This window comes from Miniopterus natalensis, chromosome 14 (assembly GCF_054644295.1).
Source record: "Miniopterus natalensis isolate mMinNat1 chromosome 14, mMinNat1.hap1, whole genome shotgun sequence".
Taxonomy (NCBI): Eukaryota; Metazoa; Chordata; class Mammalia; order Chiroptera; family Miniopteridae; genus Miniopterus; species Miniopterus natalensis.
In genome coordinates, this window is record NC_142094.1 from 54,284,191 (window position 1) to 54,303,623 (window position 19,433).

The 19,433-nt window shown below is 50.3% G+C and overlaps 1 protein-coding gene across 2 annotated transcripts in view; it reads right to left on the reverse strand.

The window, feature by feature from the left end:
• Positions 1-19,433, reverse strand: part of INPP5A (inositol polyphosphate-5-phosphatase A) — a 133,738-nt gene that overhangs the window by 55,845 nt on the left and 58,460 nt on the right. For both annotated transcript variants that reach the window (XM_016206368.2, XM_016206369.2), the window contains exon 5: positions 1,806-1,869. In XM_016206368.2, the coding sequence (XP_016061854.1) occupies positions 1,806-1,869 (64 nt within the window). The remainder of the gene's footprint in view (positions 1-1,805; positions 1,870-19,433) is intronic.

The following is a 19,433-nucleotide window of genomic DNA, read 5'->3' on the forward strand; positions in this document are numbered from 1 at the left end:
CTGAAACATCCTCTGGGGTCTTATTACTGTCTCCTCTGCTGTCATGGGTTTCTGTGAGAGTCCTTTCAGAACTTCCCATCATGAGATCTTGCTGGGACGCCATGGTGAGGCTTGGGTGGAGGAAAATGTTCTATAGTCCCAAGAGCAGGTCTCAGTCTCTCAGTCAGTATGTGCCCCTCACACGTGCTTCTCAGCACCCGCCCCCATATTTCAAAAATAGCAGATTCCCCTCCCTGCCAGAAGCACATGGGGATTTTTCTCTGATCTTCACCATGAGAACGTGGTAGGGCTCCCAGTAAAACCCACAAAAGAGTGGGGTACCCCCAAGGCTAGGTCCTCAGGCACTTCCCTCTCTCAAGCCAGCCCTGTATCTGCATCCCAGGCCCTGCACCCGCACCCTGCACCCCACCCCGCTGTAGGACAGCAGTAACACCCACTGTACACGGACACTGTGAGAATTCTGAGAACTGACACGTTCTCCTGACACACGAGTGCTCAAAGCATGTTCACCGCCCATTACTATCACGATTCTTGTCACGGACAATGTTGAGGCCCCAGGTACGGTTGTGCTGGAGTCAAGTGTACCTCCAACATACAGTTTTAAATAAACTGCAGGCCAGCAGGTACTTTCTGACTGATCTGATCCAGTAGTAAAATATGCATATAAATGGTTACTTAAAGAAAGAACAAGTTCAACAGACCGGCACGTGTCCAAGCCTGTGGGCAGGTGACAGCAGCACCCTCCCACCTGCTGCCAGCCCCACTGGAGCGTCCTCCTGGCTCCCCTGCTCGGGAACAGGACACGCTGATGCTGATGTCTGTGAACTGTGGTCAGAGTGGCCTGACCTGTCTCCTACTAAGTTCATGCGGGAAAGTCAGATGCTCATGTTTAAAAGCAGGTAGAAACTCCCCAGGCAGCAGGGCCAGGGAACACCCCGCTGGCTGGAATCCTGTTCTCAACCATAATCAAATCACTGCTCATGCCACTTAGAGAAGACGGCATCTCCATTTCGTAAGAGGTGATCTGTCTCCCAAGTGAGCACAGGTAATGAATCTGAGCGCACTGACATAATTAGTGGCTCTCCACAGTTATTACAACTTTAATGACATTTCAAATTAATGTGATCTGGCTCAACAGCCTAAACAGAGCTCTGAAGGATTTACATAGAACCTGAAGGCATAACACTGAGTGGGAGATGAAAGGACCAACATGCCCCATGGAACGGGCCATTCTGAAACGTGTTGGATCTGGGGTAACAGCCTCAAGTGCCCCAAGACCCAGTGACGAAACTAACATCAGGGGCAGCTCAGGGTGAATCTTCCCAACACAGGCACATGGTGCTTGCCCAGTAAACACGGGACAACATTTTCCACTTGGTCACAAACACAGGCCCTCGCTTATCATTTTGGAATATGCCATCCTCTCGTTCTGTTTTCATTTCTCATGTCTGGCAGGGACACGGATACAGAACCTTTCCTGTCTCCTTGTCACTATTACAGGACAACCAGAGTTGCCTGCCCAAACCTGGGAGCAGAGGGGTGGCAGGAGCAGCAAGGGGGGAGGTAGCTGGGCTGGGGTGAGGCAGGCCAGCTGACTCGATTTCAGTGCAGCTAGAACGCCAGGTTTTCACACGAGGTCCCTGGTTAGTGACAACTAGTATGTGACTCAAACTGAGACCACACCAGCCCCTCACAGGGACACTGGGCAGAGGGACCAGAAGAAGCCAGACCACGGGCAGAGGGTGGGAAGTCCACGGAGACAAGAAACCCCAGGATTCTGGGAAATGGACAGCATGGAGTCTTACCTTTGAAGTCAAACTGGTAGATGTTTTTTAAGGATTCGTGAAGAAAATAAAAGCTTCCTAGAGCCTGCGGAGCAAAAAGAGAATCAGGTGAGAGACCAGCAGGGGGACATTTCTAACACAGTCCTGAGCAATCAACAAACACCATTTGGTCATGACAATCAGTCTAGTGAACATCCATTGCCCACATAGTTACAATTTTGTTTTCTTGTGATGAGAACTTTTAAGATACGCACTTAACAACTTTCAAATATATAGCACAATACTGTTAGTGATAGCCAGCATGTTGCATATCATGTCCCTGGGCCTATTTTACGACATCATCTGGCCCCAAATAAACTGGGTGTGCAGGATGCCACTCACCTGCCCACGGGCGGCGGGTGGAAGGGAAGCTGAGGCCTTGGCAGCACAACTGGGCACAGCGGGCACTCGGCTTCTCTCTGATGCTGTGCAGTTGATGCCCCACCATGTAAGAGGGACAGGAGAGCACAAGCAGCCTGTGGGCTGGGAAGGGCACTGATGGGGCTGCACCGGTGACACTCTCACAGACACTGTCGCCATCAGCCCTTTCACAGGACATCTTAATTTGTTTCGGGCAGAACATACTCAGAAATGGTATAATAAATGTCATTGCGAACATTTAAACTATTACCTCATTGAATGTGATAAAGCTAATATAAAATGATTACGTTTACATCAAATAAATGGAAAATACATTGCCATTGCAGGTATGGAAACTGTAATTCATAGAGTCAGAAAATCCATAATTAGCTTTAATGAATATTTAAAGTCAAAGTTCAGCTAACTTTTTCAATGTTTAACCTGCTCTATCAATAGGGTTCAGGGCCCTCATTTATCATGGACGCGACGACGCCTGCATAGAAATGCGCCCAGGCCTGCTCTCCAGGTCCTCCGGCCACAGGACCTGTCAACACTGTGTACGACGGAGAATATTGACTCCTTGCCTGTTTTGCTAAAAACAATTAAAATGCTTTTTTACATATTTATAAACCTGACTGTCAAGAGTGCTCATGAATTCCCCATTAGCGCAATGCAGTCTAGTCACAGTGGGCAGGAGCCCCCCACCCTCCTGCGGCGGTACAACCTCGCGGGGCACCGACAGTGGGAGAGTCAGCATCACCCAGAGAGCTGAGCCTCTTGGGGCTCTGAGGGTGCTGGATGTAGAGCAGAAACTGGGCTGGGTGGCCGCACAGGAGGTGCCAGCTCCCTATGAACATGGAACGTGGCAGGGGGCCGTCTCTGAGACGGCTATGGTCTGATGTCCCCACCCACCTGGGCATCGGCAGGCATCAGTGCCCACAGCAGATGGAACCAGGTCCTCAGGAGGCTCAGCAGTAGAACCAGGTGCCTGGTGAACACAAGTGTTGGCACAGCGATTCAGCCAGAGCTGGGCCTCTATCGCAGCCTGCTCCCGTGATAAGTGGCCGTACCCCGACCCCCAATTTGCTTTGGGAGTGGAGCCCTGATAGTGGCAGCCTGATCTGCAAACACAGCCTATTGGGACGACCACGGTGAGGAGTGCTCTGCATACTGGGGCAGAAAGTGACACACAGTGGCAAAGCATGGGCTGTGGGGGCTCCCATCTCCCTGAGGCCACCACACAAAGGTGTGGGGCCAGAGCAGAACACAGCTCCTAATCAGAAATGCCTCCATCACTCTTTATTTGCAAACAGATCCAATGCCCAGTGATTGATCATTTCCGCAGTTGGGTTGGCAGCCAAAGTACATACCATTAACCTGCGGCCTCCTCACCCGGCCGCTGTGAGAATTCCTAACACTCCAATCAAGTCACCTAGAGGGCTTCTCATGTATGAGCCCAAGAAGGGAATGGTTGCCTTCACCTGTGCCGCCAACATCCTTGTGAAAATGTCACCACTGCCCTGCCTGGTGTGGCTCAGATGGTTGGGCACCGCTGTCCTGTGCACCAGAAGGTCACCAGTTCAATTCCTGGTCAGGGCACATGACCTGGTTGCAGGCTCCATCCCCAGTAGAGGGTGTGCAGGAGGCAGATCATTGATGTTTCTCTTTCACATCAATGTTTCTCTCCCTCCCTCTGTCTCCCTTCCTCTCTCTCTAAAATCAATAAAAACATTTATTTTTTTTTTTAAAAAAAGGAAGAAAATGTCACCACTGTACATTCCCAAGAGCACTGAGCTCCCAGTGGCCTGCAGAGCACTGCGGAGGGAGCTCTCCTCCTACAGTCACAGGAGCAGGCTGCCTTCTGTCCCTAATCTGGCTCCACAATAAGACTATATTCCCATGTAAAAGTCATAGGATTGTGTTTTTCCTTCTTAGGTTTTTTACAGTAACAAGGTCAGGTCTAGTGTTGTTTCATCCCACATGGAAGTCCATGCGGTCAGGTCCTGTCCTTACACCCTCAAGCACCACATTTCCGTCTATCTGGGGGGTCTGTTCTTTGAGCTCTCAATTTGGTTCCATTGTTCTATTTCTAGTAACACTTTTTCCTATTTCAGCTTCACAGTAAGTCTTGATATTTAGTAAGTGCCCTATATTGTTTTTCTTCACAACTGCTTTTGTTATTTTTGGCACTTTGTGTTTCTACATGAAACTTCCGCAACTGCCAAATTCTACTAAAAACATCCTGCTGGGTTGGGATTATAAATGCAGAGACTGCAGACTGACTTGGTGCGAGCTGACCTATTTATGATAGTCTTTCTTCCCATAAACATGAAAATAAGCAGTATATTAACCATACATTGAGGTCTTATTAATGTCTTTTGTTAGACTTATTCTTTGGTATTTTTTAGCTTCCGTTGCTACTAGAAAATATAATTTTTAAACCACCGTTGGTTTAGAACGATTTGTTCCTGTCATAAAAATGCTGTTGATTTTTGTATATTAACCTTATATTCAGCAACCTTGCTCAGCTTACTCTTGGTTCTAATAGAGTCTCTTTGATGATTTGTAAGGACTACTTGTTTTGGTCTGTTTCTTATTTTTCACAATCCTTACAACATCTTAGACCATTTCTGTCCCCTTTTTTGGATGTGTGTGTGTCTTGTTGTAGTGCCAGATGTCCCAGTTCCATGCTGAATTGAAAAACCTGGTCTGTGCTGAGAACAGACTGTGTTTTCGGGTGGGGAGTACTGATGTGAGGTGGGCAGCAGGGTAACTGAATACGGGATTTGCAGATAAACTGTAGGTAGGCCAGTAAGGAAAGGAGGGTCACAGATGCCCCCAGGGCTTAGAGAGAGGACTTGGGGGAGGGAACTGCCATTTTCTGAGGCAGAGGATGCTAATGGAGGCGTGAGATTTGGTGGAAAATGTGGACACCAGGGCAGACCTGTTACCTGAGACATCTGCTGGACATCCAGGCGGGGATGCCACACAGGTATTTGGATTCATGAGTCTGAAGGTCAGGGTCATGTCTGAGCGAGAAGGGCCATTTTGATTTGTGGTTGAAGGTTGATACTTGAAGCTGCACAAATGCTGAATGGAAAGAAGTTTCCTTCTCATGCCTGAGCCTGGGGCATTTCATAGGTTAGAAGTTGGGCCATGAGGTATACTGGGGCTCAGACAAAGAATAGAGCTGGCCTGGGTGAAGTGACAGGTGATCCCAGGCATTTCTGGTTCTTAGTTGGTTAAAGCAGTAAATTGCTTTTAGAGATTTTAGTGTTAAGCCAGGCTTGCTTTCCTGGCACTAACCTACCTGATCACGATGCATGTTATGCATTCCTGGATTCCCTTGGCTAATACTGTTTAGGAGTTTTGCCTTGTTCCAAACTTGCCTCTATGCTAACCACCCCAGGGAAATTATTCGATGCCAAGTCTCCAGTGGCATTCTAGTTGCAAATCCAAAAGATGCTTTTCATGTCATTCGGGTTCTCAGCAGCACAGGACCCCGCCCTTCCCCTTCAAGCACCTTTATTTCCGGGGTTTTAGACACCGAGCTGCCTCTCTGGAATCCTCCAGGTGACAACGACACACAAGATTTGCTTGGGGTCCCCTAACGAAGCCTGCCCCATCCCTTTGTGGTGGCCCCATGCCTACCGTCTTTCAGGTAACGTTCTCACATGCACAATGCCAGGTCCCCTGAAGGCCGCCTCACAGGTCCCGGGACAGCAGTCCCCACATGGATGGCCCTCTCACAAGGAGTCCAGTCCCCCCCCACTCCCTGGCTCAGGACATTCTTGAATCGCTCACCCTCCTGCTGCCCCCGCAAACTGTAGATCTCTCTAGATTCCTCCAACTGCTTCCCCACCATGTCCTTCCCCCACACATCCGTCGATTCCAGAACTGCTACTTGTCACTGACCTTCCATTTCTCTGCATCCCTACTGCCTGGCCAGTGGACTCCTTTGTGGACCCCTGCTTCCTCCACTACCACTGCCCCTCAGCCTCTTGTCCACCAGGTGCCAAGGCGACCTTTTTAAAAACAGAAGTTGAATCCTGTCATGCTCCTGCTCTTCAGTGACCTCCAGCATAGGCTGCTCACTCAAGGACCTCATGCCCCACCCCCAGCTCACAAAACTCCAGCCACACTGGCCGCGATCTGGAAGAAGCCAAGTTCTGCCATCATTAGGGTATTTCCCTGCTTTGTCTTCTCCACTTTCAGCTTCTTTTCACATAACCTGCCTGCTGTGTAGGTCTCCACGGAAATGCTGCCTCCTCCCAGCAGCCCTCCTACACTGCTCTACGCAGGGCCTCAGCAGCCCCTGCATAGTCTGTCCTGTGCAGTGCTGCCCACTCTGGCTGCAAGCTTCTTTCTTTCCTACTGTCTGTCTTCTTTTCTGGGAGGGGAGGCTCCTCGAGGATAGTCTGGTCGCCTCAGAGTCCCTGGCACAATGTTTGGTGCACGGCAGGAATTTAATGAGTCCTGGTTAAATGACAGAGATGTGGAGACGCAGGACAGCCACAGGAATGACTGGCTAAGCGGCTCAGGAGCTAATGTGCAGGACTGTTTATTCAGGGTTCAAAGGCCAACCGAACGCATCGCTTCCTTCCAAGAACCTGAAGATGACTGCGAAAAATAACACACTTTCTACCATGAGAAGGGACAGCCATTTCAAAGAGTAAGCCCCAAGATCCCGGTTCTAATAAAATTTAATAGGTTGAGTAATAAATCAAAGCTAAGTTACTATAACATTCATTAGATTATAAACAATAATAAATGGAACAAAGCTTTTGTTTAAATCAATGCAGCGCTTCATTGATCTCTCCCTGTATAATAAACTCATGGACGGGAGAGCTAATTGGATGAGGCGGCATCACTGCCCATCTCACCCGGCCTCACCCAGGAGGGCAGCGTGTGGGAGAGGTCGCATTTAGCATGTCACTGTCGCGAGGCTGCCCCGCCTCTCTGAGCAGCTCTGTAACCATCGAAAATGAGAGCTGACGTCTTTACAACGTACTGACTTTCCAATTTCAGCTTCTGGGCTAAACGTGAAATGACGGAACAGAGGTGTCCCCCTGTCTGACCCTCACCGCCCAGCCCTCTCCAGGCTGGCTGCCTGCTTGAGAGATGCACGCGTAATTTCATTTTGTCTCCCGTCCAACAGCCAGCATCAGAAGTTAATTAAATTGGTTGTCCATTGTGTTCATCTACTTACGAAGTTAATGATATTCTGTTCCTGAATTAAAGAGCATTTTATAAAGCGCGCACCATGGGAGCTGGCATGCTGTACACCAGGGCGCTGAACCCTGTCACAGGCCCTGGTTGTCGTGTCCCCAATTAGGCAGCCCAGTAAAGGGCCGGGTAGAGCACAGCCATCGTGACAGGGAGGGTAAACACTCGGAGCAACAGCCACTTAATGTCCCGCGTGGCCCACAATAAATCCAACAGATGAATGTGCCTGTTAACATTTCATATCACCGCCGAGAAGAACAGCCACGGGGGAGTGAGACAGCCTTTACAAACGGGCTGCTGGGAAGGGGTGCCCCAGAGGGTGCTGATGGCCACGCAATGGGTGATGCCAGATTTGAAAACTGCAGGGGACACTCGCATGGCACCTTGTCTGAGGGCGAGGTCACTAACTGGCTCAGGCACAGCCTTGTTGAGAACTCCTCAGTGGTTCACAAATGACCCCTGACACCCACTCCAGGCTGCACTGGCAGGCATCGGGAGTCTCACTGAGTAAATGGCCCAAGAGAGAGATGGTGTGATGTGAGGGACGGTGATGGGGTGCTTCATATGAACGGTCAGCTTCTGAACACAGGCAATGTCCATGGGATGCCCTGACAAACAGATGTGAGCTCGGGGAGGCACCCAAGCAAGGGCCACAGGGTTTCTGCCAGGCCACAGGAAGTGGGTGCTGCCATTGCCTGGCACCTGAGGGTGGTGGAAGAAAGATGCCAAGTTTTGGACATGCTGAGGTTGAAATGGCTGTAGAACACTGCGGGGAGACATCGGAGGCAGCTGGACATTTGGGACTGGGGTCCAGGACAGAGTCTGGGAGCAGATGTAAATGGGGTGTGGTCCTCATGGGGTCTTTATTCCAGTGAAGCTAAGCTCACTGAGGACTGACTAGAGCCAGAGAAAGGGTGGGCCAAGGACTGGACCCAGGACTGCTGGTATGTAGGGGCTGGGAGCAGCTGAAGAGCCAACAGGCTGCCAAGGTAGTCAGTGTGGACAAGGGAAGTCAGTGGGGACATGAGGTGGTCAGTGTGGACGTGGGGTGGTCAGGGAGGACGGATTCAGGGGCAGGTGGTGTCTTAGAGGAGAGTGGGGGAGGAAGTGACCATGGGGACCTGATCTGCCAGCACATCAAAGGCATGGGGACAGGGTATCCACAACTTAGAGGCCAGTGGTAATGTGAGCAGCCACATCCAAATAGTCGATTCAAAGAAATTCTGGCATGGGAAGTGCTAACTCTTAGTTAGTTGCAGAGATGGCAGCTTCTACTCCTCTCTTGGAGAACTGCCTGTGTGTAGGAGAACAGAGGTGCGGAGGGAGTGGCGGGTGCTGTCCACACGGAGAGTAGGAAGCAGGCACAGGCGCACTGAGGCCCCTGCCTGCTCCTGCCTCTCCTCCTGGGCCAGGGCAGGACTGCATGTGAGGACAGCCCAGACACGCGCCATCTGGGAGGAACAGCATGGAGATGTACCAGGTCATCATCAGTCGGGCCCCCGGCGGCTCCTTTCCCACACGCATTCTTCCTGGCTAGTGTTCAACACGCTATCCTGGACCTTCCTTTCCAACAGGGAAATCCCACTAACTTCTGCCTGATTTAACAGACTTCACAAGTTAACACCTGATAACAGGTGGGAGAGGAATCGGCTCCCTGTGCCTATTTTACTTGGGGAGGGAGCTGAGTCTGCAGAGAAGCCCATATCATGGGATGCATACCCTGTGCCCAGCACCCACCCAGGCAACAAGAAGAAATGGCACAGATCTAGACATCCTTTGCAAGCACCCCAAATAATTTTTCAGTTTAAATCACCCAGGTATTTTCCTCTCAAAAGGAGATTAATTTGCAATATAGGTGCTCTTTTCAATAATACAGACTTTGCAAACAGAAAGTTTCAGTAATGAGTAAAGAAATATATCAGTCTTAAAATAACTAAATTATGAAATTCATTAAGTCATATTTCCCATGTCTAAATGATTACCAAAGTAAATCAATAAACTTTTATGCCAATTAAATTATGTGGAGAGTTTGTATCATAATTAAAACAGCTCTGACTTTTATCTTTTGTCTTCCAAAAATCATTAGCTTTTCAATTACAATTTCGTTCTTACAAATGTTCTGGAGAAGCAGGTTACGTGCATTATGGGGAGAGAGGATAATTAAAGTAAATGCACTTTAAGAGATGGCAACACTGCACACAAGCTGTTTACAAAATACCTTCAGCCATTAGGAAGGCTCAGGGCACAGAAAATGCTACCAAAAAGGTTTAATTGATTTTTAAATTTCAATTATACTGGGAAACTGCCATCTACTTCTGTTGCAAATAACTGCGCTCAGTCCCTTCCCACAGACTTGCCAACATAGCAGCATTCCTCCAAGGGCTGCTGTTGGGGCCCAGCTCTCCAAGTCCCACGTCCTTACTATTTCTCTGTTCCACATTCCAAAGCCTGGACACGGTCCCGCTGACCATCTGCCTATACACTGTTGGAACTGGGGGGCTTAATTCCCTCTCATTTCAAACACCAGAGATATTTTATTTTCTGCACTAGGAACTCACTCCTCCTGCCCAGATTTACTGTTTCACTGCTGTTCATTCCTTCCTGCACCTATCTCTCCCTCTGGGACCCTGTGCTCTCTGCATGGAAGACACCCTTGAGCACTTGCTATCTGTTGTGGGGTCTGCAGGTGACAGATTCTCTTTGGTTTCATTTGAATGAAAATGTCTATTTCACCTTTATTCTTAAAAGGTATTTTGCTGGACACAGAGCTCTCTGGCGGCAGTTTCCTGAGGGACTCTGAGGAGCCCACACTGCTCTGGCTGTCACTGTTCCCACTGGGCAGGAAGCAGTCAGTTCCCAAGGAGAGGTCATTGCAGCAAGAGCCTGGACTGACCACTAGCCTCCACATGTCCCTGGGGCCTCAGCGAGGAGGAGGCAGACACAGGAGGTGGCTCCAGTGCACCCACAGCCCCATCATCTGAAGAAAACACCTCTCTTCTGGGGCCAAATCACGAATAGCCCTTCTGGGAACAGCTATGTCCCATTAATGGCCTTGACATAAATCAGAGCCACTGATGAGGCCATGGAGGAGTGACACCTGTCAACCACCCTATGCATCTCTCCCCACTCTGATGCTGCTGCCCTGACCACATGGAAATCTACCATATTCCTTAAAAAGAAAAGTAGATCAGTGTTTCTGCAGGACCAAGATGAAGGGGGTCAAGAGGTGTTTCCCACAAAAAGAGGGGAATGCTGGCATGTGTTTGCTGGTGGGACCAGGGACCCCCGGGCGCCCTGCCTCCTGCTGGTCATAGAGTGTGCTTGTGGGAATGATAGGCCAGGATGCAGCGGGAGAGGCTGGCACATGGGCAGATGCTGGTGGGAGGACAGGGCTGGACGTGGCGAGGGGACATGGGGGCACCAGGCCAGGGCTGCGCAGAAGATGGACAGGAAGGGCTGGGGGCTATGCCAGGCTTCAGGGAGAGGAGAAGGCATCTGGGGGAAGAGGTGTGTAGTGTGATGGAGGTCCTGAGGTCCCAAGGACCCAGGTGGACCCAGGGCTTTGGGAGGGGAAGGAGGTGGGGCTGAGAAGGGCTGGAAAAAGACAGGAGGAGCCGCTTGGTGAGACTGGAGAGATGGTGGGGATGGCTCAGACAGGGACAGAGGACACGAGTGCTGGGTCTGTGAGGGCAGGAAGGGACGACGCTTGGATGTGGGTGCAGAACCTCCTGTGCAGAGACCTGCCATGTCCTTAGGCAGGTAAGTTTGATGCAGCCAGGAGGTCAGTTGTAACACACAGCATGCCACGTGAGGACCGACACCTGGTGAGGAAGAGTGCAGGGGAAGAGAGAGCTGGGGTCCACAGGAAATAATGGAGTGCCAACGTGCAAAACAATGCATTGCATCCCAGCATCTCCACACAAATCTCACATGTGATTTTCTCCAGGTGCCCAGAGGAGCAGGCTCATTCCCAGGTCAGGGGAGCCTTCCTGAGGTCAGCCCCTGGCCGCTCTCATGCCCTATGCGGTACCCACATGTGATCATGCTAATGACATGAATTTGCAAGCACAGGAGAGGAACCAGCCCACGGCTCTCAAGGAAGTGGCTGAGCCAGACCGAGCGGGGGTGTCTTCCTGGGGTCATGATTGCCAATTTATAAAATGGGACACTGAGGCTCTGCTCCCTCTAGTTCTCGGATGGTCTCAGGGTCCCCACAGCCTCAGGTCGCAGAGCCCCAGTGGGCGGCTGGCACCTCGGCACCGCTCACCAAGTGTTTCTCTGTCTGTGTCTCTGCTTCTTCAGCTCTAAGACAGCACAATCCAAACAGGAGGTGCCCAATAAACCAAGTAGTGGTGGCGGAGTGTCAGAGCATGGCAGTTTTTACAGAAGGTCACAGATACAGCAAAACCAAAGCTCTATTGTTAAGGATGAAGATGCCTGAGCTACTCAGACAGGAAGGGAAATGGACAACAGGCTTTAAGTCACACTGAAGAGGAATGTGAAGCCTCCGACACTCCTGCGCAAACCCGTCCCACTCAGGGGGCAACAGCAGCATTTCTGCATTTCCCTGACCGCGCTTAATTAAATCTCTAGTCCGCCGTTTAAAGCAAGGCCATTATGGACACGGATCAAGAATTTCATCATTCCCCACCGAGCCATAAAATCAATCACGTAAGTTTTTATTACGTAACCTCTAAAGAGCGAAGCGGTTCAAAGATCTGAGGTGTCTGATGGCAGCCAAAAGAAGTCTGTCAAAAGTGCTTCTTCTGGAGAAAAAAAAAAAAATTCGGCTTCATTTCCATATTCTGCCCAGCCAGCAGCATCTGTAGTTACAGGGCATAGCGTTGCAGAATCTGAAGAAAGCTTAAAACAAACTGAAAAGACAGGTGGAGGACCATTATTTCCAGGGCAAAATGTGAGACTTTCATGTCATTTTGTTGAAAAAAGGGGCCAGTGACACTTAAACCTGGGACTTTCCTCTGGAATTTTTCAAAAGTGAAGTGTGAGGCGTGGCTGCAGGAGCTGGGCCCCCAGCCTGTGACAGGCCCCCAGGTGCCTTTGCCCCCCCCCCCCCCCCGCCGGCGAGCTCGCAGAGCCCCGAGCCCCCTGCCACTGCCCTCTCGGCATAAGGCTGACATGGGCAGGGGCTACAGACATGAGGACATTAGAAAAACTGAATAATTCTGTTTGATGTTACCTAGAAATAAGAAAAAACAACAAATACTTATAAAAGTTACACCTGAAAAATCTCCACTCAAACTGATGTTCAATGTACTTAGCGAAAGGTCAAAGCTCGGAATTTGCTAGATAAATAAATGTTGGTGAGGCGGACGGACCACTGGAGAATTGGTGCATGGCAGCGAATGAGTAACCTGCAAATGCTGCCCAAACCCCATTATTTCCCCTTTTCCAGGAGCCCAAGATTCATGTCCCCGCATGCCGCCAGTTCATTACCGAGAAATATCATCCCTCTTCCGGCTCTCGCTGGGCAGCCGCGGCCCCTGGAGGACCCTTTAATGTTTAATTCCCCATCATCCGCTCCACTGAACAGCTTAATCTCTGCTTGTATGATCAATACTATATCAGTGTAAATTAAAATGACAATTTTAAAGTAATTAAGCCTGTTAATGCTCGATTCAAATGTCATTATTTGCACAAGGGATTGAGGAGAAATTACATCGTGTCTGGGTGACAGGAAGCCGTTTGAGTCCTCATGCTGCTGCGCGGTGCCACCGGGGCTTCAGCAAAGCGGATTAACTTCTGCCTCCCCACCCGGGGCCCTATCCAATTTCTAAAGAGGATAACGCAATTTGATAAATTTAATTCCAGCTACAAACTCAATTATTGTGATAATAGATGAAAACTGGGAGGGGTTCTAAACAGGCCCACATTTTAAAAACTACGCTTAGGTCTGAACGAGATACAACAGTTATGGTTTGATTTGATTTGTCCTCTCTTTTGAAAACCCTTTAAATAATTACGACGGTTGGAAGACCAGCCAACATTTATTAAATAGCTCAGCTCAGCTCAAACCCAAAAGGGGCTGCGGCGTAGCTGATGTGGGTCACAGCGGAACGTCTGCTGTCCTGAGCTGGCCCGGCCACATCTGTCAGACAAGCACGATCACATCATTACATTCCGGCCTCGTAAGGAGACGCACAGGACCCAGCCAGCGCGGAGAGTACCCCAGCCTCGCCCAGCGCTGGCTGCCCCGCCCCAGCTCCGAAAGCTGCCTCCAGCCTTTTTTTTTTTTCTGAGTGGGGGGCTGGAGTGGGGGCAATAAAAGAAAATTAAATCCTTCTAGGACCCCAGGGCACCAAGTACATAGTGTGGGTCAGACTGTTCTCTGTGCACAGGTGTTTCTTTACCTGAGTTACCCATAATGGCAGGGGGGTGGAGGGGGCACACTGGAGACAGTCCACACAACACTTGCAGGGCCGTCCAAGGAGCAGCTGCCATCGCTGGACCTCATCCATCAGATCAGCAATAAAAATTGACAGCCCAACATTAATTTCAAGATGAAGAGCGAAGTGTAATAATTTCCCTTTGAAAGATGTTTCGGGGTTTCTCCGACAATCATGGATACTGTTGCACTCCAGAAGGTGGCCAGGGGACAGGGAGCCACTGCAAAGGGCCAGGGCCTCTGGCTGAAGTGTTTTTTTACCGATTTATTTGGAGGGATCTGACAGGATTTTTGGCACGCTGTAGTTGTCTAAATCTCATGTTCTCTAGTGGACGAGGCCTGTGGTTGGTGCTCTGCACCACGTCACCTGCAGGTTGCAGGGGCCTCACCCACTACCTGCTTCCCGAGTGTGATGATTCCCTGTCCTCAGGGCCTGCACATGGCAGTGTCTCCGCAGTGCTCAGACAGGAGGGAAGGAAAAGGGAGCTTAAGGCATTCTAGGCATAAATACCCTGAGTATAAATCATTTTCCATGTTCACAGATGAGAAACTAGACAAGAAGGAGTTTTAATGATGCACTACAAATTAATCACAATGTGGGAGAAAACAGTAAGAGCCAGGCACGCCAGGGTCTGACTTTCGAACAGGCTTGTCGCGGCGCCCTTCCCTTTAACCAAGGAGACAATTACACATGAGGGAAACGCCGAATCTCAATGCTATTGTTCTTTGTCATAATCAAAAGTCAGGTCTTCTCCCTAAAGGCAACACATCAAAATTGAGGGGAAATGTGGAAATAGTTGACTTTAGGAAGGGTATTTCTAAAGGCTAGCGTCACCTCAAGACGTGAGGCATTTGGGAGGACGTGCTACAGGTGACAGTAGATGGGTCTGTGATGTCAGCCTTTTCTGAAAACATGTAACATAAAAGTAAATGTAGTTTCTAAACTCCCTTTTCCTTCCCTCCTGTCTGAGCAGCAGCAGCTCCGTCTGGGATACTGGCCTTGAGCTGCATGGTCTGGAGGCCTGGGCCCTAGCAACCACTGATGATGGGAACCAACTTCGTGGCCACCAGCCATTATGGCCAACTGTCTTCTGTTGCCTGACAGCAGAGGGAGCCAGGACCAGGACCAGTGCCACCATGATTCCCACGAGCCAGGGCCCCTCTCCTTCACTCCAGCATGACTCCACTCAGCACAGCAGAGCAGGAAGCAGCATTTGCTGGATGAAAGCAAGTCTCCCAGACATAAATCCAAAAGAATATCACCCAAACAAAGTCCAATGACTGCACCCCACTGAGTTAGGACCCATGGCCACCAGGTGGCGTGGAGAGGCAGAACTTCTGACTGGTGGGACACACACAGTGGGTTCCACGTGCACCAGCACGTCTGTTTGCACACGTGGGCAGCAGAGGTTAACTGACAAGACAACCAGAGACTGGCCCACAAAGCCAACCACTGGCCACCACCTTGAGGGTCCCAGTGGGCACAGCTGGACAGGGGCCACACAGGCATCCGCCTCTCCTGGGAAACACATCTCGCTCTTCTCATATGGGGCTGTGGGTGTCTTCAAAGAGGACCCCGGCTCTGCCACCACCTTGACCCATGACAGGAAACGCAGGACTCATCCACATGGACAGCTTGCCTGAGAATAATAATAACCGACGCCCCTGGGAAGGCCTTTCGTGGAGCACTGCAGACCTCTGGGATAGCACTCTGTCCTGAGCGGTTGTCAGTCACCCTCGAGATACTCCTGTGACCGCTCCTGAAGACTTTGGTTCCTCCTGTGATTGGGCTCTAAGAACGTGGCAGCCCAGCTGTACCCTGGCCCATACCCTGGCCCCCAGGCCCACACCAGCCCCCGGTTCACACGGGCCCCCAGTCCACACAGGCCCCACACTGGCTCTCAGAATCTGACGTCAGTCCTGCCGGGGCTTCTGAGAAAGTCTCTGTTCAGTACGGTTTCCCCGCTCTCCCTCCAGAGCATGAGGACGGATCTCCAGGGAGGCCAAGGCTCAGGTGAAAGAGCAGGGACACGTGGGAAACTGTTGCAGAAAGAAACCCTGGTGAGCAGGGCAGCTCAGAGCCGAACTCCGGGAGTGAAATGTCACTCGAGGCCGAACGACCAGAACAAGCTGAACTGTGAATCAACCGTGACTACTTTTTTATGTTCACTGCTTCAGTGATTTTCTGTCAAAAAATGCTAACAAGCACGAAAGTCCTTAAGAGCTTTACAATTTTTCAGTTTGTTCACCAATACATTCCGCGGCGTATTTGTTTCCCGGGCTGCGGGTGACACAGCACTCCATCACTTGTCTGCCAGACGGATCAGCGCCACGGCTCCTCCGCCCTGCAGTCAGCAGAGCTCGTCTGGGACTCCTGAGAGCAGCACAGCGACGAGGAAGGGCTCTGAAGGCCGCAGCAGAGCACCCAGCCCCCCACCCCGCACTGGGGCAGGGACCCCAGCTCGTGGCTAGCTGCCTCCCACCTGGGCCCTGCAGCAAGGGACTGTGAGAGTGGAGGGGAAGAAAGGACAAAGCTACCACACCATCAGAGAAACTGATGCAGGCAGGGCACTGGGCAAAGGAACAGGGACTGTCCTCATTCCTTCACCAAGGAATCAGGCATAATATTGCTTCGGCCCCAGCCCACACAGTGAGGGTGGGAGATAGCGGGGGACGGCTTAGGACAGGCAAGACCTCAGGCAGCTGTGCGACTAGCTTGTAGTAGGTGGAGGGGACCACTGCTTATGCCACATGGCTGCTGCAGGGGGTCACTGTCCCCACAAAGATGCTTCTTTGTTGTCCCTTCCCATATCCCCTACCCAGGCAGAGCCCAGGGACTGCTCCTCACTGAGATATGGCCACTGCAGGTGGCAGTGCAGGCAGACAAGCGCAGGGACAGCTGGGGAGGCCTCACCCAGGGCATGCGTGACTTCCTTCTGTGTATCGCATCTCCGAGCACCCACCCCAGGTAAAGTACAGATCCCAGATGTGGGGGGTGTTCTCTCTGATACTCTGGCCACATGTGATGCTGGACTCACCTGCTGATGCCCCTGCTTCTTGTTTCCTAAATGGGGACCTGGATGTGTCTCCTTGGCATTGGCAAGGCAAGGCTGCTGGCTGGGAGGGTGGTCTCCCAGACACAGCACAACAAAGCCTACAGTTGGACCGCACACCCGGACCAGGATGAGGGCTTGGCTGTGCAAATGCAGGAACTAGGCCAGACAGAGGTGCAGGCTGTATGCCTGCTGGGCAAGGGGACACCAGTAGGACATCACATGCCTCTGGGCCTGGATGCACATAGTTGAGAGAGGACACAGACACAGAACAAGATGATGATGACCTGTGAGGTGTGCATGGAACAAAGGAGGAAATGACACAGAGCATCAGCAGTCTGCTCTTCTAGATTCTTTAAAACGACAGCAATGGATGGAAAAGTGCAATGACTCATCATGGGAAATGGCAAATTGGCCAACTCTAAACCCAAAGATAGCACCCACCTGCCCAAACTACAGGCAAAATGTGGGCTGATATTAACCAAAATCACTTTTAGTGAGTTGGAATAATGCTACACTCAAAAATCAATAAAGCCTTATTTAACCTAAAGAATGCCTTTTTAATCTATTGATAATATCTGTAGAGTATGTATATAAAATAGGAAATTATTCATACCCTGATACTATTTCTTGAGGAATGATAAGTTTCCTTAATCATAAGACACATAGAGCAATTTGTATAGCTTTTACATGCAGTCTGTAATGAAAATATTTCCCTTTTCAATTAAATCATTTAAACTCCGCTTATCAGCCATTAACCAGAAGACCAGATATTTTGCCGTGTTACTGATGCACTAATTGACATTCACAAGGCTGCACAGATTTAAAGTATGCAGTCAGGTGAGGTCTGACATAGCTACACCCTGTGACGCTATCGCCGCATCCACATAACAAGTACAGTCCTGGCTCCCAAGAGCTGCCCTGTGTCCCTTTGTCCCCTCAGAATCCCTGCCTCCAGCCCCCATCCCAGGAAATCACTAAGCTGCTTTCTGTCATTACAGATTAGCTTGCATTTTCAAGACTATGATATAAATGGAATAGTATAGAATGTACTCTTTCCTTGACTGGCCTGTTTCACTCAGCTAAATACTTTCACTGCTGTAGTAAGCTCTTCTCACTGCTGAGTGGCTCTGCAGTTTGCTTACCGGTGGGAATCTGGGTCGTTTGCAGTTTGTGGTGTTATCAGTAAGGGTGCCATGAACATTTGTGTCCCAGTCCTCATGTGGACACAGGCCTACCTTTCTCTTAGGCAGATACCCAGGAGAAGAATGGATGGCTCACACGGTCGGTGTGTTTTCAGCTTTAAAGAAACTACCAAGTGTTTTCCAAGTGGCCATGATCTGACATTTCCTCTATGGCAACATCTGAGAGTTCCAGTCTCCACACCCTCACCGACATGTGCTGTGATCAGTCTCTTCAATTTCAGCCAGTAGTGGGGATTTGTGATCTTCTCGAACAGTGTGGTCTTCATATGCCCTGCTCTCATGACCAACAGTGTTGAGTGTCTTTCCATGTGCTTGTGTGCCATTTTACACCTTATTTGCTGAAGTGTCTCGTTCCGATCTTTAAAACTTCAGGAAGATTTGTGTGTCTGGCTAGTGCTGGGCTGTCAGAGTTCTTTATATACAGGGCTCAAGATAAAGTCCTTTGTCAGGTATATTTGCAAATGTTTTCTCCTTGGCTGTGAACTGCCTATTTTTGTATCTTTTGAAGAACAAATGCTTTTCGTTTTGATGAAGTGCAACAGATAAATTTTTTCTTTTGTAAGAGAAAAGCCAAAGTTACTGAGATTTCTCCAAAGTGTCCTGGTAGAAGTTTTATGTTTTAGCTCTGCTGCTAGATCTATGACCTGTTTCAAGCTCAATTTTTGTAAGTTTTGATGCCAGGGTTGAGGTTCTCTCTTTTTGCTCATGGCCCTCTACCTGTTATAGCACCATCTGTGAAAATACCCTCCTCCCCGCACTGAGCTGCCCGATACCTTTGTTAAGTATCAATGGGCCGGTGCGTGGAGCATAGCATGCCTCTCCTTAGCACCACTCCAGCACCCACAATGGGACATACGCACTGACAACATCATGGCTCAAGAGCAGGCCACCAGCAAGCACATGGCAGGCCCTCCAGAGACCCAGGGATGCACAGTGGCCCTCTGATGTGGAGAACACAGAGCAGAGTGGGGCAGTGAGTGCTGACATCCCCTCAGAGCCTGGGGCACAGGCCCCCACTTCTTCCTCCAGGCACTAGGGGTTGAGCCCAGGGACCTTATGCCCGGCAGCCTCCCAACCAGGGCATCAGTGGCTGGGAAATGATCACTAGGAACCCTAACTCTCAGGGGCAGTGCGATGTGTGTGTTTTAAGTTCTAAGTCCCCCCAGGCAAGTTTTCACGCCCCCCACATCCAACCACATAGATGTGGCTGTCACACAATTTCCTCTGTCCTTCCTGAGCTGTCCCTGGCACCTGCTATACAGCAGTGGAGACTCGCCCAAGCTTTCAGGGACCTCCTGAAGGATAAGCTCCCGAGAAGCACATGGTTCAGTGTCTCCTTGCGCCCACAAAGAACCACAAAAGT